At 44.5% G+C, this 23,547-nt stretch overlaps 1 protein-coding gene across 9 annotated transcripts in view; it reads right to left on the bottom strand.

Moving 5' to 3' along the window:
• PLEC (plectin) overlaps positions 1-23,547 on the bottom strand; it is a 404,008-nt gene that overhangs the window by 62,730 nt on the left and 317,731 nt on the right. For 5 of the 9 annotated variants that reach the window (XM_085604582.1, XM_085604583.1, XM_085604585.1 and 2 more), the window contains 13 exons: positions 20,384-20,545; positions 16,993-17,097; positions 16,481-16,576; positions 16,158-16,283; positions 13,638-13,847; positions 12,245-12,399; positions 6,798-6,924; positions 6,055-6,238; positions 5,085-5,242; positions 3,297-3,475; positions 2,295-2,433; positions 1,462-1,818; positions 702-785 (listed from right to left, as the gene is read on the bottom strand). In XM_085604582.1, coding sequence (XP_085460708.1) covers positions 702-785; positions 1,462-1,818; positions 2,295-2,433; positions 3,297-3,475; positions 5,085-5,242; positions 6,055-6,238; positions 6,798-6,924; positions 12,245-12,399; positions 13,638-13,847; positions 16,158-16,283; positions 16,481-16,576; positions 16,993-17,097; positions 20,384-20,545 — 2,082 coding nt within the window. The remainder of the gene's footprint in view (positions 1-701; positions 786-1,461; positions 1,819-2,294; positions 2,434-3,296; positions 3,476-5,084; positions 5,243-6,054; positions 6,239-6,797; positions 6,925-12,244; positions 12,400-13,637; positions 13,848-16,157; positions 16,284-16,480; positions 16,577-16,992; positions 17,098-20,383; positions 20,546-23,547) is intronic. The other 4 variants (XM_085604587.1, XM_085604589.1, XM_085604588.1 and 1 more) reach the window with 1 other exon arrangement.

Genomic DNA, 23,547 nt, shown 5'->3' with positions numbered 1-23,547 from the left:
GGAGGCCCTTTTTGCCTGCACTTCAGATCATCTTCATCACAACCAGAAAAGCACATCAGCGTTGCACCGATCACCATCTCCAAAGGCACTTGCCAACACACTGACTCCTAAGTATAAGTAGGGGTACTTCCCACCCCATCCCGCATTAGCATTTTCAACCTTTGCAGCTGGCCTTCAAGGCAGAAGTTCCTTGTTATGAATTTCAGAGATAAGGTACAGATCTGATGTATTCATAAATGACAAATGTACATTAGTACATTAGCACAGCACATTATGACGTATCTGAGTATTGAATGCTTTAATAAATAGGGTGAAGGGGAATATTTGTGTTTCAACGAAAGCACCATACTGATAGCACTGAAACGGCTTAAAGCATATTAGAAGAGGGTTATAGACCTGCACAAGTGTTCATAAATAGGAATGACACAATAGGTCTCCAACAGATGTTTCCCATAGAACCCAAAGTCAGAAATACCTCTTCTCGGGATACCACAGGCACTGATCAGAAGGTGAAAGCATAAATCCTAGTGCCTGAAAATCTAGATACTAGATACTCTGTGTGTTTTCAGGGATTCGCCTGAGCTAGTGCAAGTTAGTCTGCCTGAGGCTCTCCCTGTCATGATCCATACTCTGTTAGTTCAGTTACTACGTGCGCACACTCCATTTCTAGCACCACAGCTGTGAGTGGATGAAGCACTCACCTTGATGGCATCGATGTATTGCTTAGCATACTTCTGGCACTCATCTATTTTCTCGCGGTTCTTTTCACTCTCTTCCAAAAGTTTCTGTGGGAAAACATTGGTGCAAAGTATGTGAGTGGCAGCCTGCCTTAAGTTGTAATAGCTTTCATTAGGAGGAGTGATCGCCAGAAGGGATAACAAATATGAAAAGGAACCATGAGGCACTGGAGAACAAAACACATCACCACAGAGCACGAGGGGACATCAAAAAGCAGGATAGGATACTGAATGGCAGGTGGGGTCAACAGAGGGAAGGACGCAACGCGAGTTAGTATGATATGACCCTAGAGCACAGGATGTGAGGCCAGAGGCAGAGCGGACATGTATAGCATGTGATATCAGCGGGCAGAATAGGCCCCCCGAATGCAGGATGGTGACTATAGGCTTGACAAAGCCGAACTGGGCAGACAAAAATATAGGGTGAGAACCCCAAGCATCATACAAGCATAGCCTGTATGGTAAAATGTGTGTCTTCAGGATAGATAACATGATCCGGTCAGATTAAATAAAAGAGCTGCTCTTAGGATAGCATAGGTCTCCTGGAGGGTGGATAAGGCTTCCAAGAGGTTTTGACTGATTTTCAGATGGCTAGCCAGAATCTAAAATGTAAAGATTGTTTCCTACGTGGGAGGAGGGTCTCCAGAGGCTTAGAAGAGTTATGTAGGGTAGACTATAGTAATTACTTAAGATGGCTTTCATTAGTGTATGCTATGGTCCTTACCTTCTCCTGCATGAGCTGCTCCCGCACAGTTTTGATGTTTGTGATTGGCACAGCCTGGATCTGCTCCTGTCTCTGCTTAGCATCCTTGAGCCACTTAATGAGCCAATCATAGCTCTCACGGTAATAGCGCAGTTGGCGGCCCAGTTGATCCAGCTCGCGCTGCCGCAGGTCGATCTGCACCAGAATGGCCTGCCAGCGCTCCAGCAACTGGTTGACACGCTCCCTGTAGCGTTCGAGATCTGTGTCGCGCTCAGTGTGAGTACGCATCATACGCTCATTCACCTCCTTCACCTTGTTGAGGTCGGTCTCCAAGCTGCTGAAGAGCGGTTGGTGTCCTTCCACCTGGCTGCGCAGTTTCTGCAGGGGAAAAACAATCGTTCTGTGATCAACAAGAAAATGACTGAATGAACACTTAACACTCTACTTCTCCAGTCATGGGAAGTCTATAGTGACGGATTAACAGGATTTATTTGGGCGTTGGAAGTTTTGAGTGGACCAAGCTGTGGCTATGCTACATGATGTCAGGGTAATAGATCCTTTGCTAACACTGTTGGTAAATACCCACAAAACGTGAAATGCCCTGCACTGACAAATCAAGCAGAATGCAAGATTATTTGAGCTGACCCTGAGTGGCAGTTCCAAAGGCTGGAGGGGGAGATGGGTAAGGACTAGCGAAGCTCATGGCGGGATTTCAAGAAGTGTGGGTAGACATTTTTTAGTTCTGGACTGTGCTTATCCAATCCGCTTTCTCCTTCAAACTGAAAACATTTCCCTTCTACTGTCACCATGCTGAAAGTGAGGTTGATTACAACCCCTGGTCCCATTGCGCTTACCTTCAGCTCAGCTTTGCTTTCCTCAACCTCGCGCATATCTGCAGGGACACTGTAGACATCCTTCAGTTGGTCCTCGTAGGTCTTAACCACCTCTTCGGCACCCACTGTGCTGCGAATCACTAGGTTGATGGTCTTCAGCCTGTGCAGAAGGAAGGAGGAAAACGTTAAGACGCCAGGACTGTGGGCAGGAAGAAGAGTACAGCAGCCATAGTGCGAGCCAAAGCAACAGATGCACTGGGACACTCTGGTCAAGAGTCAGTTGCCAGAATACCCTTTTAATGATGGCCAGCGCCTTGCTCTCAGCAACTTTGCAGCCTATGAGGGAGCTGAAAGAACCATGCCGCCAGGCACCATTACAGCAGCCAACAATGACCAGACCAGGTGAAGGAGGTCATCTTGACATTCCTCTTCCCAGAACAGTAACATCCTCTTTGTCTCAGCAGAAGCTCTTCAATAAAGATCTCTCAGTAAACCATTGCACACACTAATGCCGTGCAAGCTATGTAACGCTCGGAGTGGCATCTAGGATTCCCTATAGCAGAGGTAAGGTTCTACCCACCAGTGCAGTCAAGTGTTGTATCTTACCGCTAACATCACTTTCCATTCTCAAATGCCTCGAGAGTTACTTAAAAAATGTAAGTTGTTAAACCTGATCAGCAAAACAAAGGAAGACCAGTGCCGGAAGATAGTTTTAAATTAATTTAAGTGTGTGTTCTGAGCAGCTTCCCTAGCAAGGCCCCGCATGCTGCATGTGCAGCGGGTTTGAAGTGGGCAACACCTGCACCAAAAAGTGTGATAAAGCACATTAGTTTGTTCGTTAACTGTCAGTTTTTGACACACAGGCCCCTTCGGTCTCCAGCTTTAGCTTTTCATTTCAGTTGACTGTTTTTGTCATACAGAGTGATCCAGTCCCACTGCCAGCCTATCCAATTGGAAGGGCAGAAAGAACTGCTGCACCTGCAAATTCTGATCTTGGGCAGGGGCACCATCGCAAAGACTCACTTTTCCAGATAGATGGCTGAGAGGCTGTACACCTGGTCCATCTTCTGCAGGGTGATATCCAGCTCAGACCTCAGCAGGGGCGCTGAGCTCGACTGCTCCGACTGGGCCAGGACCTTCTCGGTCTTCTCACTCACTTTGCCTAGGTTCTTCTTGATCCCGTCCAACTCAAAATGGATTTGCTGCGGAATATAGAATAACAGGTCATGAAGATAAAAAAAGACCTGGAGAGAGGGTGTACATTTTATCAAGTATTGGCAGAACCAGTAGGCCAGGAAGTGGCAAGCTGGTGCGATTGGTCATTCTTTTTTTTCCCCACAACATAATTTTATTGTTGACAGCCAATACAATGCAGGGGCCTTACAGGGCACCCAAGGTTCGTAAATAGGGGCGATTGGTCATTCTTATTATTGTGAGCCTATGCCACAAATATAAAACGAGTAAGAAAAAAGAAATTAAAATGCAGTTGTTTTAATGTGGTGGCCACATGTTTGCAATAAAAAAATCCATATTTGAAAAATATTAACAACCACATAGAATTGTAATCGAACAGTACAGGTGCTTACCAGCAAAATATAAAGAGATCCTTTTAGTCTTAATGCACATCAAGGAAAATAGGATTCTTATTGGCACAAAGAAAAGGGGATTTGAATAATTGTAACACAAAAAATGGCTTTAAACACACAAGATTAAAAGGATGGAAAGACAAAAAGCATTAGCAAAGTAAATTATTGGCCCAGCAGCCATGACACTTTTTTTGGCAGATGTGCACATGTGATCAAGCAAAATGCCAACACTCGGAGTGCAAGAGAACCATTGGCTGAAGTGTGCCCACCCCTTGCTGCATACTGTAGGGAGTGGAAACAAAATGTGAATGACAGTTGAACAGACGAATGCTTGGAGAGGGCAAACCCAAACCTCATTTATGTATACCTTTTTATTTTATACTTTTTTAATTACATGAGCTTGGCAAGACAGCTAAAGCTGTCTGTAGGTCAGTCCTATTAACTAGGTTGAGGAGGGAAAAAAGAGTAAATGGGTTTGAGGAAGGGACTAAGAAGAACAGATAGGAAGTGAAAAAGCGAGAAGAGTTGAAGAACAAAGTAGAAAGCACTACAGAGAGAAAGGGAGAATTAAATGAGAAGGAGGGCTAAAAGGAAAAGGAAGAGGTTTAGAAGAAAGAGGGCAACAAAGTTGTAGAGAAGGGACAGGATTAGAAAAAATGTGACGGTCAAACGGAAAGAATGTAACAAAAGGGAGGAACAAGGACAAATGGATATGGAAAATGGAGGCAAAGGAGATGAATACAGATGGAAGTGAGGTGAAGAAAGGGTGAGGGGAAGGTATGAGAATAAGGTGAGGATCACAGGTTAGGAGACCAACAAAAGAGGAGAATATGCAAAGAGGAAGAGACAGCTGAAAAGGGGGAAAAAAGGGCCAAATAACATGAGGTAGATAAAAGAAGAGTAAACAGTGACGACAGTAAACAACGAAGACCAGGGGCTGTGCAGTGAGGTGAAGATAAAGAGGGGTAGTAAGTAGAGGTATAACATACAAATACAATTTAAAAAAGGGCCAATTAGCAAGGAACAAGACAGTGGGGGCCAGGGAAGAAAGGGAAAAACAAGAACTGGTGAGAGAGACCTTCCTGCCAGCTTTTCAAAGGGAGGATGTGAACATTCTTTACAATATTTAACCTCCAATTATCCTCATCCTCTGCACTAGGACTATAACACGAGCTGGTCCCAGTCATGCAGCTTTGCTGCCAGTGTGCAGAGGCGTGGGCCCTACCTGCTGGTCAGTGATGCGCTGCGAGCACTCTTTCACAGGGTCCTTGTCGATGGGCGAGCGGATCTTGTGGATGGTGCGGGACTCGCAGCCCTCCAGCTGCAGCTGGATGTCCTTCAGCTGAGAGATGTAGTTCTTGCAGGTAGACTCATCCTGCTCGCCTGATGGAGGGTCAGAGAAATGGGAATGCGTGAGTCTGGGTCCAAGACAGCTTTCCCTTATCTGCCTTTATGGGCCTCATTGGTATCACTGTGAGCCTTGACTCTCTTATGGATATCTCTTGAGCTATGGACGCACTGTTGACTCTTCCGACACATGTGCATGCTCATTTTTGCAGCGGATCACTAGTACGGTGAATTAAGTCTGCCTGAGTGTGAGTGTCTCAATGATTAGGTGAGCATGCTGCTTTCTGTGCTGGCTCATGTGAGCTCTTCCTACTTTCCAAAGAGGCCCATTATCATGCAACACTTTCCCGCTTCTAACTCAGATGTACTTTTAACTCTTGTTCCATTACATGCTGCTCATGTGTGCCACACTATAGATCTGTTGACTGATGCAAGTCCTTGCTTGGATTGGCGAAATATAAATTGTGCTTGAAAAGTTATGTAAAATTAACAAACTTCAGAGTTTGTTAATGTTGTAAATCTTGGAAACCTTCACTTGAAATATAATTTTTTTTGCAGAGGAGGCTTTTGTGGAAGAATTTCCTGGTAAAAATATTTTGTGAGAGTTCTTTGACCCAACAGTAGTTTTAGCCGATTTATTTTTCTAGAAATGTTATTTTTGCTCTTTTTTCTCTAAATGTCAAATTTGGAGTTTTGAAGCAAAAATTCACATTTGTGAAGTATAAACTTCAGAACATTCCACATACTCTGTCCCTGCCCACGTGTTTTGATTAGCTCATCTTCAGCTCTCTTTTATTCCACACCAACAATCTGCTAGCCCATACGTGTCCTCCCCAGCTCAACCCTACCTTTCTCCAGGCCACGAAGCAGCAGCTCATATTTCTGAGTGCAGGAATTGTACTGTCGCTCGATCTGCATGCGGTCATCCGGGAGGAAGTTTTCAGAGTCCTGGCTGTCCCGCATGAACTCCTGGTAGTGCAGCTCCAAGTTGCGCAGGATCAGTGTGTATTCTTCAGTAGTCATGGTTCGGAACTGGGAGAAGAACAAACACTCATGTAGAATGGGCCAGTTTCTGCCATAGAGTACAAATCAGGGGGGGGGGGGGGGACTGTAGAGTGTATGAAAATGACTCCCCAAGTGGGTGGACCACAGCTGGTCGGAGGTGTCCTTTAGTGACCTTGTCTCTTTAAAGGAGATGTACACTTGTGTCCTGTAAGGCCGAGACAAGGGTGTATGTAATGGTATGAGTGTGTAACATCCGATGTTATATACATGTTATGTCACAGGAATGTGTGTGTTTGTCACAAAGCATGTCCCACAAAGGACATCAAACTGTCCTTCACGTGCATTTTGTGCATGCATGCAAAACTGTTGCGAGTGTGTAAGACATGTTTAATATAAGTTAGTGTGTTTTTGTGTGCACTTTTACATGCACACATGCAACTAGATATTTCAGTGTGCCTTTCTGAATCCAGGTGCCCTCACTGATTGCCGAGCCAGCACTGATATTGGATGCCTTGTGTAGCCGGTTGGTGGGTGTCTGACCACAGTTGCCTACCATTCATCGCCCGCGGACAGCTTGCATACTCACTGTGATATGAGACCAAGACTGGATCTGCTGGATGTCCCGGATCAGGTATTGCCAAGACAGGAGACTCTTCATGTCAATGTGCAGCCTGTGCCAGAACGTGAGCAGAGTCTGGTGACTACTGTCCAGCCTGTGGATGAAGGAGAGAGAGTCACTACAGGCTCATATAAAGTGACTTTCAGGAAAGAAGGCAACGTCAAAGAGTAAGGAAATATTATTTACCTCCAGCAACAGTATTGGTGCCCCATTCGCAATACTATGATATCAATGCAACAAAAAAAAACAGCTGGTTGGGCGTGTGTGTAATCAGGCCATTTCTTGAAATGCAGTTAGAAACCACCATGCCCCTTGACATTCTTTTATCTTTAGTGCCATAGCATATGTGTGTGTTAAGACTTAAATGTTTTGAACATAATTTTTACTGATATTTCTTTATGGTGCAAGGTAGAGCTTGAACTTGTCCTGAATACATTGTGTGAATCTATTCTTGCATCAGAACCAATGCAATGTTGTAATGCAAATGTATTTTGTAAGCACCATGTGGCAGCTTTGCATGTCTCTAGTAAATATGTATAGTTAAGGAAAGCGACTGTGGCTGCCTGTCCCTTTTTGTGTAGAGAAGCTTAGGTGTTTCACAATAGAAGCCTCTTCATCTACAAGCCATGAGTAGAGTCTATCTAATGCATAACAAGGTTTGATGTATTCAATAATCCCAGCTGACCTGTCAGATTGGACAATGCCCAGCCTGATTCCTTCCGAGATTTGCCATGAAAAGATCTGTCTGCTAATATCCGACGCATTGGAAAGAACATTGGTAATGTGGTAGGGCAACTGACACCCAGGGCGGCCACTCCGCTAAGGCAGAGGAGCATCGCCCCACTGCTCTTAGAGCAGGAAAAAAGAAAACTATAATAAAGTTATTATCATTTTATTTTTCTTCGCTACAGGACTTGGCTAGGGCAGGTGTCCGAGCTTGGGAGGAGTGGTTCATGCACACTTCAAGTGCGCATGATGGTTTGGCCTGCCGTCTTGGGCCGTGCCAAACAGTCCTGCGCACTTTGCATGTTCCCCACCAGGCTGTAATACACAGCCTGGTGGGGAACATGTACATGCTCCCTGTCCCAGTCTGATCGCACAACCATGGCCCTCACTGAATTGCAGCGCTGTAATTGGATTAGGGAGCCTGTGTGCTTCCAGGACTGGGACTCGTCAGGAAGCAAAGACCGAGGAGAGACGGAGGTGGCTGTGAGCAGGTAAGTGTTTTTTTTTTTTTAAGTCCTTTGCTTCTCTGTGACGGGCATTTTCTCGTCCACTTTAACTTGGAACCTCCATCCGAAATGTCCCCCATGGATTGAATTAACAGCTATGTGGTCAGCAATGAATAGGATTGCTCAGTGGGAGGAGTGCCTGCCCTGACACCTGCAGGCCACAGGTCAGATCTTAGGATCAACTGAGATTTTCATTATTGCACAGTGCATAATACAGGTACTTGCTTAAAAGTGATGCCTATTAATAAGGCTCTTCAAGACGATTCAGGGTGCTGTGAGTAATATACCTAATCGTGCAATTCCTCATTATTCTAGCTTCAGCTCATGGTTGCATCGGAAGTTGCGACTTAAGATTCCCGCAAAGTTTTTCTCTACACAGGGGCCATGCTCCTCCAACATAAGATTTTCCTGCTCCTACTGACTTAATGTCTGCTCTGCTTTCAACAACTGATGTGGTTGCCCCTTGCTCACAAATGTACAGGATAGTGGTGGTATTCTCAGTTAGAATGACGAGTGTTTTGTCTTATACTGGTACGAAAGTGTCCAGTACCAGTACCACAGCTCCAAGATTGTTTTATGGAGAGCCCCTTCCACTTAGATTCGTCTTCTCTTGTGTTTTCAGTTCTTGTGTTTGGCCTCCTCATCCTGTATGGGATGCACCTCTCATGATACCCTCTAAAGAGAAGAGTTCAAGCATGGCCTTGCCATATATCCCTTTTTTCAATCACCAAAAGGATCACTCTCCTGGATTCTCCTTTACGCAGGCAGCAGCTTCCGTTGGTGCTCGATTTATGCATGTCTGATGCTTACCTGCCCATACGCACTTTTCTCTTCCTTGCCATTAGGGAAGTTGCAATTTTGGAGAAGGTTAGAATGCACTCTGAATCGTCGGTTGTTTCCTCTAAAGCACAATTGTTATTTCATCCAGAGTTGGCTTCCTTAGTGTGAAGAAATGGGGTGGATTATATGGTGTGGTTGTGTGACCTCACCTTGTAATACACTACCAACCCCTTTTGCACCAGTCATGTTTTGTTTGTTAAACCTCAGCTCAACGATGGATAGCTGTGGTTCAGAGCAGTCAGACTTACACAAAAGAACAAGTGTAAAGCATTTAACTAGCGCTAAAACACTTGAAGAAGAAAGAAATTCGACACTCAACAAATTCTACATCAATTTATAAAATAGAGTATATATTATGAATTTATGGACACCAAAATGAAAAAGATCCACTGGAGGGCTCCAGAGATAAGGAATTTACAACAAACAATAAATCAAGACTTGTTACTTTCCTGCAAACAAGCACTAGCAAATTCATCGAGTTATGCAGTTTCTTAAAATTACTTTGGGTGACCAACTCTGGCAGGCAGCCAGTTAAGTGGATGACAAGGTCCAACAGAACAGTTAACTCCTACAGAAAATCAATCGTCAGTTCAGTTCCAGCGTCAGTGGATGCTTGCCATTTATTTCTAAGAAGTGGTCCTGATACAAGGTATACAGGATACTGTAGATGCTTTGCAGTCAACAGGAGTCTTTCTGGGGCAACTCCTCAGTCCATTGTCCTAGTTAGGTGATTCAGGCTGCAGGAGTTGACGTTCCATGCCCGGTTCAGCAGAAGTCCAGTCGCCACTGAGCCGCCAGTCACCTGGCACAGCTGTTTCCTTCTTTCGGCGATAACTTTCCTACTGGGTGACCAACCTGCACTCCAACAACTCCCCCAGTTCCAGCAGACTTGGGTCCTGGACTTGGGCTGCATGGCGGTGAGGAGCAGTGATCTGGGCTACCAACATGCCCCAACAGGATTCTTAAGCTTTGTGGCTCTGTGCTGTGAAGAGGAATCAGACAACTGACTCTTGGAGTCTCTACTTCAAGGTGTGCTCAGGGGACAACTTCTAGACGAGCAAAACACAGCAGACAGTCTTTTCCTTAGTTAGCCAAGGAGAAGCAGGTGCAGTCCAACTTCGGTGCAGCCTCTTCTTTGTTGGTTCCAGGGTCAGTAGGGAAGTCCTTCTTCAGTCTTCTGCCTCCAGTCAAGAGAGATCGGAGTTCTGGGTGCCAGGGGTGATCATTTTATGCCCATAAAGTACCCTCGAGGGAGGTCATGGTACCTTGGCAATGGGCTACTAGGTTCCCCCCCACCAGCTGACAACTTCCTGTGAACTGTGACACCTATCTATCCCAGAACGCTCCATTCTGTCCACTGTCAACATGGCAGGACCCTTCTCTCATCCTCAAGAGCTCAGTAGCCTGCCCTAGAGGTGTGGAGGACTGTGGGCTACACACCCACAGGAAAACCTTTTTGGCCAGTGTTCTCCCTCCCTCCTCCTTGAATTACCAACTTTGGTAGTCTCATTCAGAAATTAGAACAGCTGAGACGTCAGTGTGCAACTCTGTACTCGCCAATAGGGCTACCAATCTTTTTCGCAGCAAAAATTAAGATTTCAGGTTTTTGTTGCTAGAACATGCTAATAATAACTTCTACTTGTGTAATATGTTGTACCCTGCCATAGGACTCGATAGGCCTGCTGTAGAGGTGACTTACACTTATTAAAAGGGGAGTTTGGGCTTTGCCATTGCTCAAAATGGCAAAGTCGAGTTAGCAGTTTTAAACTGCACTTCCAGTCTGCAGTGGCAGAATGGGAGCCATGTTTTCCCTGGTCTCCCTCACGGTGGCACACCAAGTGCTGCAGTCCCTGAGGGGCCACTCTAAGTTATAGGCCCTAGGTATTCCTGGTACCATATACTAGGGACTTAGAAGTAAATTAGCCTATGCCATACGGGCTTCTGACAATCAAACATACACATTCAAGGGTCAGGGCACGGGCGCTGAGGTCTGGTTAGCAGGTCTCAATGCATTCGGAGTTGAAAAACCAGCAGTATCTGTCCAAAACTTTGAGGATGACCATGCAAAAAGAGTCATTTCCTTACCCTTACCTTAGTAAGTCTTTGGTTAACTGGGTCTCTTGTACTTCACACTCTCGACCAATCTGGCATCTAGAGATCAGTAGATGTAAACAGCCCCCACCCTCAACAGGCACTATGTGAACACAGTTAATATGGATTAACATCTAATGGAAAGAAGTTGTCATTGTTGTGTTTACCAAAATGTGGTTTAAGCGGAAAGCAAAGGGATAGAGCTTGGACTGCCAGATACCACAGCCAACCTATCCACCCAGATCACTCCTGCTCCAGGAGGAAGAGTTCTGCACTGAATATGCTTTTTTGAACTAGCCCTTTAAAAGCTCGTCTAGATTGTGTAGCTATCACTGTGCCCATGAACCAACTGCCTAACGTGATCGTTCTTCACAGATCTAGTTCGATCTCGTTCAATAATCCACGGTCAATAGGCTTTCCTAGCATTGCTGTGTTCCCTCTTCCTTGGTCCCACCCTCTTCCACAGTCCTTCAACAGTGCAGCTATAGGCCTGCGTCTCTTAAGAGCAGGCAGAACTGTGAGACACATCCAGGAGATGTCTTATTTGGTTTGCTTGCACCTTCCTGGGATTGTTGAGATTTCGGAAAAAGTCCTGCTGCCCTAACGCCCACCAAAACCCGGGCTCCATCGCCTTTGTTTCTCATTTTATTGAGTGTTTTTCACGTACAGATCAAAATAATGAGCAGAAATGTTTATATGCGGAAATGGATAGTGGTGGCTGTGGTCTTGGTGGCTCTAAACGTTCTCAATAATGTGGATAGGTTTATCGGGTACTCCCTCGCTTTTCTAGCTGCCAAAGCCGTTCCTATGTTAAATATTGACATTCTCCAACCACTCAAGACAGACTTCATAAAAGCAAAAAATTGTATTGCTAGTTTCAGCACAAAGTTGCTGCCATCTTGCATTTTAACGTGCAGGTAGAGTCTAGACTTTTTTATCGCCCCCTCCGTGTTATTGTTAATTGTGTTTATCACCAGGTGCTTCCCTTCTGATTTCTCGATCCTAATTCTAGTCACTTCACTTTCATTAGTTTATGCTTCTAGCACTAAACGCTTGCACGCCAACTTCCATCAACACAATGCAGCACAAGAAACTTATTTTAGCATTTCTGTTGCTGCAATGTTTTACAATTTGGGTGAAAAGGCAAATCAAAAGTTAAGAAAATTTACAATGTTTAGTATTTTCGTTTTCAAAGTTGTGTAAGCTGGCAATCAGTTTTGCAGGGATTTTGGAGTTACTGTTTTCTTATACCTGTTGACCACGTCCAGCGCCTCCTTGTTTGGCGGTGGGATAAGAAAGCAGACAGATGGAACGATGGACTCGCTCCCGGAAACATTCAGCACCTTCCACTTGTAGGGCTGCGAGTTGTTCAGTAGGACACACTCATCTCCTTTATGTACAGTAATCTAAAAGTAGGAGAATAACAGCATAATTGAGCAACAACAGCATGTGTAGGACAGAACCTAACTAGCACCTTCAGGCTTAAGGTACACAGCATGAGCAGGCCTAAACAGATCCAGCAGGAGCCGGTCCAATGAGACCCAGCGTGAGCAAGCACAAAGAGACCAAGCGCGAGCAGGCACAAAGAGACCCGGCACAAGCAGGCACAAGGAGACCCAGGGCGAGCAGGCACAAGGAGACCCAGGGCGAGCAGGCACAATGAGACCCTGCACAATTTGGTCCATAGAGACCTAGTTGGAGTAAACCCAAAAGACTCAGCACAAGCAGGCCCAAAAGGCACCCAGAGCAAGGTGACCCATAGAAACCAGCACAAGCAAACGCAGAGCTCCAGCACGAGCAGGCACAGTTTTAGTGCGAGTAGGCGCATAGAGGCTCAGCACAACCAGGTGCATAGAAGTCCTTTGTGGGCAGGCACATAGAGGCCCAGGGTAAGCAGGTACTTAGATACCCAGGGTGGGCAGGCCCCTGCACGAGCAGGCATATAGAAGCCCCTGCACGAGCAGGAACATAAAGGCCCAGCACATGCAGGCTCATCGAGACCCAATGCAAGCAGGCTCATAGTGACTTAGCATGAGCAGACCCAAAGAGACCAAGCAGGAGTATGCCCAAAGTGGCACAGCGTAAGCTGTCCCAGAGAGGCAAAACACAAGCAGGCCAAAAGAGACCCAGCATTAGCAGGCTCATTGAAGACAGGCCAAAAAGGTATGGTGCAAGCAAAATAAACACCATATAGACTCCAAGAAACAGCACATGCAGTGATAAAGAGATAGAGCTATTGTGGGTCCAAACAACCACCATACTGGAAGATCCAAAAAACCACACAGCTGCAGTCCCAAAGAAAGCAGCTGAAGTGCCTAAGAGAAACAGCAGCTGCAACCCCGAAGAGATATAGTACCTGCAAGATCAAATATAGAGAACCTGTGCTGTGGAGGGCCAATCACACACAGCACAGGTTGGCCAAAACAAACACATCACCTGCAGGTTAAAAAGAAATAGCAGATGCATACCTAAAAGATACACTGCACTAGTAGGTCCAGAATTGTTCAACACAGGCCGGACCAAGGCACATAGCACGGACATGCCACAAATAATCACATCACAGGGAGCAGAAAAGTGCAGATTGCAGGCATGCACAAATGCACACAGGCAAGGGACAGGCAGAGAAGCACACTTGGGCACTCACATGGGCACGGCCCGCATGACGCACTGCCTTGCGCACACACACGCTGGGCTTCGTTACCTCCATTTGCTTGTAGTCGCACACAGCTTGTAGGGGAAGCTTGCCCTTCAGTGGGTTGGCGGGGCTGCGGGGTTTGAGCTGGACTATTGCTTTGGCACGTTTCGCAAGGCCAGAGAGGTGCCCCTTGTACTCGGTCAGCTGCTCCTTCTCATCCTAAGAAGGGGAGAGAAAGAATGAAAAAGAAAGATGGGCAAAATTGGAGGAAAGTTGAAACAGAAGCAAGGCAAGAAAGTGAGTACAGCAACAGAAGGGCAAAAAAATATAGTCAAGGGAAGAGATGGAGAAAATGTTACAAGGAGAAACAACATTGACAAGATGTGGAAGCCAGAAGAACCAGTCAACCCGAAGAAGAGAGCAGAAGAAAGGATGAGGAAGTAAAGAGCAGGAAAAAAGGTAGGCAAGAAGAGGAGGGCAGGAAGAGAATGGGTATAAATCAGAGACCAGAAGAAAGTAATGGGAAAGATTTAGAAGACAGACGAAAGGCAACCACAAATGGAGCTGGAAGAGATAGGCAGGAGAAATATGTTGCAAGAAATAGAACAGAGGAATGGAGGGGAACTAGGTCCGTGGAAGCAGAGGAATGCATTGAAATTTTGAGACGAGGTCGGTGCATGTATCACACAACATACTGTCAGCACCCAATCAAAAGTAAAGACATCATAAGGGAGGGAGGAGGTGCAATAAGAATCAAATGGGGAATCACTTATAGGAAACCGAGCTGCGCAGAGAATATGAAGATTGGATTGGTTGTACTCCATAAGTGCGTAGAACAATTGTAGCTCTAGAAGTGTGCAGGTCTCAGCACATCATTGTGCAATACAGGGGCTTGAGATTTTTTGTGGCACTATGCCCCTACGTTGTACGATACTTGGTATGAAGACCGTTGTGTGCCAGCCCTCGCTCATACTGTGAACTAGCTGTACGAGTATCTTAGAGGCAGGCCTTTAGTAAAGCGTGCACAGCACCATCCTAATGTCTACTTGGTATGTAGCTGGGTATGTTTGGAATAAAGGCGATGTAGGCGCTCTGCCCTAGTGCAGCAGTCCATTATTCTATGGTGGACTTATCTAGCGGGCCAGTGACAGGAGTCATTCTATGACTCCCATGTGCAAAGTATTCATCAACTTTCAAGAAAAATATCTGCTATATGCTGTTTTTTCCAACTCCACTATATAGGCAGTGCTCTTTTCTGTTATTTGGGCGAAGAATACTGCTTCCACTACCATGTTTTGCTCCCAGCAAAAAGACATTTAATCTATCTATCTATCTATCTATCTATCTATCTATCTATCTATCTATCTTATCTATCTATCTATCTATCTATATAATACTAGCTCTTGTATACTGGAGCAGGTTCTGCAGTACTGTAGCATGGCTGGATACCAGGAAATGTACCAAGTCGTATGAGGTTCTTGGATCACATGGTCTGCCCGTCACCTGTACACTGCAGCAGATGTGGCTACCTTGATAAGTGGGCTCAAACTGGTCTCTAATCTCAGTGGTAAGAAGGCGGGTGCTAAAAGTGAATGTTCCTACTATCTTGCTTGCCTGCAGCGTGTTTTCTGCCATTGGTTTCAGTGGTGAATAAGAACTCAACAGACCTTTTTGATTATCTCCCCATCCCTATTAGGAGTCCACCAAATATTTTCTGGGAAAAGAGGCACAATTGTTGCTTCTTATCTTGTTATTTCTGCCTGGGTCAATTCAAGAGACGGGTTCTAATTATCCACGGTGTGTCCATCCTGTTCATAGGAAATGTATCCCTTTTCCAAAAGGAGTCCATCAGCAATGTATTATCTAAGCATTCTCAGATTGCATGCTTGGTGCCTCAAGGAATGCAAGCTTCCATACAGGCATATTCCACAAAATGCGGATGAGGAAATATTATTTTCTCTTTTTACCCATACTCACTGAAAATGATACAAATTCGCTCTCGAAATAGCACCCACTCTATCTACTGTTATTATGCTTTGTAAGTTAATTCATTGTACTAAAGATATGTTAGATAAACTAACCTGTGTACATTTTTTCTGGCTAAAGTGTGGTTTGATATACTATGTGGGCCAGCAGACCTCACTAGCACATAATTTTAAGATCTGGCTCAGGAAATCCCAGTTTTCACCTGCTCTCATAGCGAAGGACAGGAATCCTGAGTGGTTTCAGAGCTAAAGAACCACAGTTTTAGACTGGGATAAACTCAGGACTACATCTCATCAGTCGTTGGATTCATGTGCAAAGCTTTGTAGAGTAATGAAGTGTGGCATGCGACGCACACTGACACGTCCTCACTATCCACTCTGTACTAATCGGTAATTATGTTTTTGTTCAATTTAGGTCATGTAGCGGTCGTAAGTTTTCTGATAAAAGTAATTTATCAATAAAAATACTTAGGCATGAAGCACCTTTAAGCGTTAGACTTGATTCCGCAAAGTAGTAACGTGCACCTGCTCGCTCCATACTTACAATGCTGTCCTGCAGCAGGTCCTCGAGCCGAGTCACAGTGATGGAACGGTCACACGAGTACTTCTTCTTGAGGGAGTCCTGCAATTTCTTGAGGTATTCCTCAGTGTCTTTCACATCCGAGAAGAACTGAAGGAGAATGGAGAAGGTTAATTGTGTCATTCCACTTTTCATCTCAAAGCCAGGGGTAAAGTGAACATTTTCAAAGACCTGATACATAAATATTAAGTTATATTATAGTGGCTATGACGGGCCTCCCACTGAAACACCTCAAGCCATCCTTCGCCTACCTATCATCACAGCCTGCAATTGATTTTGATTCTGACCTGGAAATAAGCAGTGTTCTCTTTGAGGTGGGCTTCAATGCAACAGCACAGCTGCAGCATCCAACTCCACTGCGTCTGCAGAGCAGCCTGAAATGCCTGAGAAAAAGAGAGAGAGAGGAAGGGGTGTAATAATCTGAGAACACACAAAATCAGACACCTACACCAGAACCAGAGCACCTTGAACGCTCCCTTAGAAGTGTTCCCCCTTCGGCAAAGCTTCCAGGATTGATGCAGGACACCCCGCAATAGCATTTAACACACACTCATACAAGTACTATTTTTTCCATGATATTAACTCAGAATATATTTTAGTAATTGGCTCCTTTTTGTCACTTTTTGTTGTATCCATCGTGCTCTAGTTGCATTACCAAGAAAGACCAGGATTATGGTCTACTCTATGTATTATCATGTTTTTGTTGAACAGCGGCCTAGAGGTACATCCCACCCTGTCATGTATTTACAATGGTCTTGAAGGCATTGCTGCAGTATTGTTGCAGTTACAGGGTGCTCACCTCTACAGTGGGCTTTCCAGGGTGGTCGTCCCGCAGTAGCCGGTCCCCGGTGTTCTGGATCTCCTTAATCTTCTTCTCTTTCAACTCCAGCTCCCGCATCAGCCCCTGAGACAGAGTGAGAAATTCACTGACCAGTCAAAATAAGATTGGGTGACAGGCAGCTCATGAACAGGACAGAACATGACCAGACAAGAAGGAGCAGCATCTTCGCCAACATCCCCCAAGACGCAACACTGAAAGCTCACTGTCGAGCAGCAGCTCTAGATATGTGAACGGAACGTGCTAACTTATAGGCCTAGAGATGCAGAATCTGCTTTGAGGAGATTCTACATTTCAATCGGACTCTTATGACAGACAGCCTATATGCTAGAAGCCTTCCTTCCATTCATCTAGCTCTGCTTGATGGTCCCTGATGGATTACATCTTCATCTAGTGGTGAAGAAGCCACAGCGTAGGTGGGGCTTTTAATTCAATGAAGTCATGGCCAATGTTTGATGGTCACCCATAAGGAAGCTGAATATAATGTTGTTAGCTAAAGACCTTCTAAAACACGGAGCTGAGTACTGCATCTGGATAAATAGGAGGTGGCAGAGGTTTGAAAAAAAGCAAGTAAATGGCACTGATGATTTATTCGTGCAGTGAAGACAAAGTGATCTCTAAAGAAGTTAATGCTGACCAACTACTTGAACTATTCCACATACCGCAACATGTGTCAACTAGCCAAAGGTGCCTTTTGATATTATGTCAGAAGCTTCCTACAGAAAAAGAACATACACTGGTCAGCTGATCTGTGCTACTTGGTGTGTCAAGTGAGGTTTAGCGCTTAAGAAGATGATGTTCAGCGTGTGAAGCGATGGAGATGTAGAGGACGCGTGCGGGTGATGTGCAGAGTGGGGAGCTAAGAAAAAGATATAATGCTTTCAGATATAAGGATGTGAGGACAAGTACAGCATGTGGGTTGATGGGCACCAGAGTTTTGTTATGTGTCAAATGTCGCCTACCATATGTGTGTGGTGAAATACCTGTTTGTTCTGACCTAACTTGTTACCCCTGTGTGTGTGTGGTCTCTCATTGTGAACTGAACTGATTGTAAACAAATGTGTGTGTAGTAGGAGGAAAACATTGATTGTAAACTTGATACTCCGCTTTTTTTATGTGTCTGTCCAACTAGGCTTTACTGTTTACATTGTTGTGAATTCATGTTTAGGATCAACCACAACTTTGAACTTGTTGGGAATATATACCTGTGTGTGACCACCAGTTTTGAAATTTTATTAATACGTACATAATACTCGGACCGTGCAAGTATTAACATACTGAGTTTGTGTATGCTTTTTACACCAGCTACTTAAAATGTTGACTAAAACAATTATATCTGCGGGGTCGGGTGTCTGAACTTGCTGGGCATGCGTATTTGACTAGGGATGTCCGTTTGAACATGTTGAGTACACTTGTTTGTGGGGCTGCGAGTTCTGAAATTGTTGGGCCACATTAACATGTGTAGAGTTAACTATTCTGAATATGGTGGGCACACGTGTGAGGTTACCTGTTCTCTGCTCTTTGCCAAAATATGTATGAGAGCAGCACATCTAAGTATTGGGCTACACCTGTGGATGTGTTGACAGCTGTTCGCCACTTATGGACTACCCTTGTGTATATGGTCACCTAGTCTAAATGTGTTGGCTGCATTATGAATGCATTTTATTTTTCATTCCTTATAATACAATATTTTATTATCTTTGTTGTCATTCAAACACACATTTCCCATGTTTTAAGAATGGATATTAGTTTGTTACGTAAACAGTACTGAAAACATCTCGTACGTCAGTGCAGTTTGATTAGATCAGAATCATGAGCATTATTGGTTGGGACGCCCTCAAGAATGAATCTAAATAAAAGCGATTTTCTTAAGTGTTTATTAATTAAACAAGTGTGCAGACCCAAGTACGTTTTTGGGAGGGAACATACATTGCACTACGAAGGACACATGCCCTAGTGCTATTCCCTATACACAGCAGCAATTTGACCCCTTGCCTCTAGCACTAGCGCAACCGTTGCTGTGTTGTAGGAAGAACGGGACCCCTCCCCTCCCACACACACATATTTGTTAGCAGTCTTTGGCAATCGTCTAGTCTTTCAAAATTTTGTCTTTGTTTTGAACTAACAATGCCCTTTTATGGTCTCACCTACAGACAGCTCTTAGCTGCATATTGTCGAAGACCTATTTTAGACAGTTCACACACTTACATTGGATTGGTCTATATGCCAGCCCATTGCTTACCATGGGTTAGCTGTCCTGTCACTCATTTGTTTTCTTCTTATCCAGTGGCATGCTTTGCTCTTCTTGGGTTTGTCCCTCTCCTGGAGCTTAGCCCTTTTACCATCCTTTTAACTAAATGGCTTGTATCCTTTCACTGCTCAAATTCAGGTGACTATTTGTTTTTGCCTGTAACATTTCATGGGACTTTATTGTTGGACTCTCTTCCTGATGTTCTGCTTTTCTCACTCATATACCCGCCCCTTCTCTATGTTAATTTTCTCTCCACCCTCCCCCTTGGATTTTGTCATTTTTTCCAAATGTAACCCTCATTCAGGTTCCACCATTTTCTTCCCTATTAATCTTAAAGCTCGGCTGCATTTACTCACCACCCCATCAACCGGATCCGACACTTGACCGGATCCGACACGTGCTTCATTGTCCCTCTCCGCCACATCTTTTTTTAACCTTTATATTTTCTCCCTTTCTGGATGGCCGAGGATCTGCAATTGGCTGCTGAGCTGCTCAAGTTTCAAAACATGCTTTTAACATTTTTTTTTTAATTTTCCTCTCAGTGATTGGTGTCTGCCATCTTGGAACAGTAAATAAATAAATAAAAAAGTGGCAGCTACATCGTGCCATATGTCTGCATGCATGAGGATGATGATGCAGGTGTGCCTACAATTCAGCTCATTTGACCACCTTAGTATTATGACGTATACATGCGTGATGGTGCACGCTCACATAAGTATCATCGTTTTTTGGCCAATCCTGTATAGTATCAGTAAATATACATATTTGTTCTCTTTTTACTGACTCTAAACAGTATTAGCAAAACACCAACAGGTTGTATACATTGGCAACAAAAGACAAGCTAAATTGGTTTTGCCAATGCATGCTAAATTGAATCATAGCCAATGTATTTTAGCTTCACACATATACACACACACGAATTATCAAAATTGCTTAATGGTGCAATAACATTTATTGGCACTAACACTATTGGAAGTTATTCTAACACTAACCGTAGCATGGGTTGCTCCGGAGAATATACCTAAGAAATACATAAACAAGTGACTGGGCTGGAATAAGGACGCCTTGTTGCAGACATCATAATAGCGAGAGATTACCTACCGAGTAGTTCTCTTTCTTGGCGACCATGTTGGTGTTGCGGTCACTCCAATCGTAGTTTACCTCCTCTTCCTCCTTGTCATTCAGCCACATCAGCTCTTTGGTGGCAGCCGAAACAAAGGCATTGAGGCTCTCCAGGTGTCGCAGCCGGGATTTTGATGAGTTCTACCAGGAGAAAAGGACAATAAGGGCGCAAAACATTAGAAACTTGGGTTTGAAATGCTTGTTGGGCGAGGCATATTTTAGAGACTTGGTAATATGTCTTGTAGACTGCTGCACGCTCAAGAAAAAGGGCAGCAAGCCGTCACGCAATAGGTCATCCCCAGGGAAAAGCCCCCTGCTTCAGAGGGGGTCAACTGAATAAAATCTGCACAGTATGGCATTCTTCAAGACACCGGAGCACAGCCAGTAAAGAGGCCATGAAATGCATATGTTCCCGCTACCACATTCAGAGGCAACTGTGGCTCTGGAGGAGTGTGGCATCCAGGAGCCATCATTTCCTGGTTCTCATCCTAGTGCCTAGAAGAAGGATTTGTGGCTTTAGACCTGGTGGGACCCTGTGTGAGTCTGCAGAGGTATGAAAGGACAGATCTAGAAAAGGTCCTGTGATTTTCAGAGTCCTCCCTCAGTGTATTCATTCCAGGCTTCTCAAGACTTCCTGTGCGAAAGCTCTGCACAAGGGTCACCACAAAACTCAACCACGCAGCTTGCATCAACTCAGCAGGGATACTGTCTGTTTCATGATGTGCTGAAGACTCTTGAAAAGGGATGTGCCTAGCTGCCGATAAGAGAGTGGAAAGCGACACATGCCCTCTGGAGAACTAACGTTTTTTTTCTTATATGCCATAATTTATATTAAACAGTATATTATTCATCTCTGACCCTCTAAGGAGGGGGAACCTGACATACAAATGGTAATATAACACACAACATAAAACTGAGCACTACCCGACACAGTTCCCTAAAACCAAAATAAAAACAAGACAGCGGGCCCACACTGGCATTAAGAAAATACACTATACAAAAAAAGAGCTCTAAAAAATACCAACTCAGAAAATCCCCAGAATACACAGACTGAGCCATGACACTGCTAGGGTAGGATTTCTTGGCAAATAATGTTAACCTACTACTTGAGGCCATGCAGAGACCACCAGTGCAGGCCAACTCGACTGAATATCAACCGATAACCTTACACCATTAACATGCAAATGGTAACCGTTGTTCTGAAAAAATCTATGTTGGTGAAACCTTTGTACAATCTTTGCAGCAGAATACTGGCCAAGAGAGAACACAATATGACGTTCTTCCCAATCAAGCCGGAAACCTACTCTCTTAGTACGTTACCCAAGACTGACATGTCCAAGAGATTTGCCCACCTCAGAACTACTCTGAAGCTGCCCTGCTGCGCTATTAGGACTTAGCCAGTAGCCAACGCTTAACTTGCTTGTAGTAGAGGCACTATCAAGGTAATTGTGTCATGGATTTGTAGCACATGCCCACACCTTTCTTCTAGGGAATAAGAAACTTAGGTCACTCGCCTCCCTTTTCAGCCCTGGATTTTTGTGTAATAACCATGTGCTTTCTGGGTGCTTGTTTTGCTTCCTTTAAGCCAATTAGACCAAGATACCTGCAATCACTGATTTGTAGGTTAAAGGATCAGGACTGGATAGTGTGTCCTTAATGACCTGGAGTGAGGTGGTCACTCAAAGTCGCCATCACATGGATGGATTGTGTCTCAGAGAGGGAATACAGAATGCCTGAAGCAGGGAAGTTTCACTATCCACTAAAGATTCATAAAGTGAAGGAAGGAGGTCGCTCCTTTTCTTACCTGGGCCTAAACCTCTGGAATTCCCTGCCTGCTTAGCTTATGGTTTGTGATGCTTTTGAATTTTTTTAAAAACTCCTGGAGGTGTGTGAGAAAGTGGCTCGGTATATACTGCACCAAAGTAAGGTTCAGTGTGCACAGAGTCCAGAGTCCCCAGAGGTTTGGCAGAGGTTAAAGTTAGATATAACCTTACTCTCTAAAGTGGTAGCTTGGTCGAGCAGTAAGGCAGTATCGGAGGACAGTGTAAATTATTTATTGTACACAGTCAGAAAATGGTCTCACACACTCAAGAACTGAACCCTAGGCCAATTGTTTTGTATATAAAAATATATAGTGGTTTTATTTTAGAACCACAAGTAGGTATCAAAATACTTTCTCAGAATGAGATGCTTTACTTAAATACTTTCAATAAGCAATAGACTTTTAAATGCAATAGTTAGAGTTGTTGTAATAGGCAACACAAGTTAAACACAATTATAACATTGAGCTCAATGGGAATTTTAAAGTAAATGCAATATCAATTACTTTGCTTAGGTTTTTCTTACTCAGGGCTGGATCCTGGATTCAGCCCTGGTGCATCTCCTGTAAATAGTTGAAAGAAATCGTTTTTGTTACACAGACGATTTTTAAGGACTATTTGTATGTTTCAAAAATCGACACAAGAATTTTTGGCAAAAACCAGGCAATGTTATCCTATGGAGGAAAGTTTGGTTATCATAAAATCACAGTTGTAATTGCTTTGTAGGGTCAGTGCTGGGCACAAAGATCCAGCACAAGGATCTCTGGTGGTAACAGGTGAGTAATTTCGTTTTCGTTGATCGGGTGATTTTTAGTGAATATTTCAAAGTTTCAAAACTCGACACTTAGAAGAAATTCCAAGTGAAAACCAGTCAATGTTACCCTATGGAGAAAAAGTGAGTTATCGGCTTTCAGGTAAGTACTCGACTGGCAGAGTTAAGGCTCTGGGGATAGAATCAGGGGTCTCCCAGGGTCAGGTAGGTACAGTTGTTACACCCTCAGCGGCACTGGGGCAGCCGGGTGCAGAGAGAGTAGGCCCAATGTTAGCCTATGGCGGGCAGGGGGCCTTTGGTTGGTGGGTGCTAACAGGCAGGCCACGCGTCTGTGGGAGCTGAGCTCCTGGTCACTTACACAAGGCAAGTGGGGACGTAGGATAGGACAGATGCTGCACTTCCAGGGGCACTCGGGCGGCTGGGTGCAGGGTGCTTTTGAGCCGCCGGGCGCTCAATGTATTTCAATGGGAAAGCTGCAAGATGAACAAAGGCTGCAAGCTCGGGGATGGAGATTCTTCAGGTGCGACCACCACTTCGAGAGGTAAGTTGGG

Source organism: Triturus cristatus, chromosome 5_1 (assembly GCF_964204655.1).
Source record: "Triturus cristatus chromosome 5_1, aTriCri1.1, whole genome shotgun sequence".
NCBI classification, from domain to species: domain Eukaryota; kingdom Metazoa; phylum Chordata; class Amphibia; order Caudata; family Salamandridae; genus Triturus; species Triturus cristatus.
The sequence above is the reverse complement of the archived record's forward strand: the minus strand, read 5'-3'. Positions and strand labels throughout refer to the sequence as shown.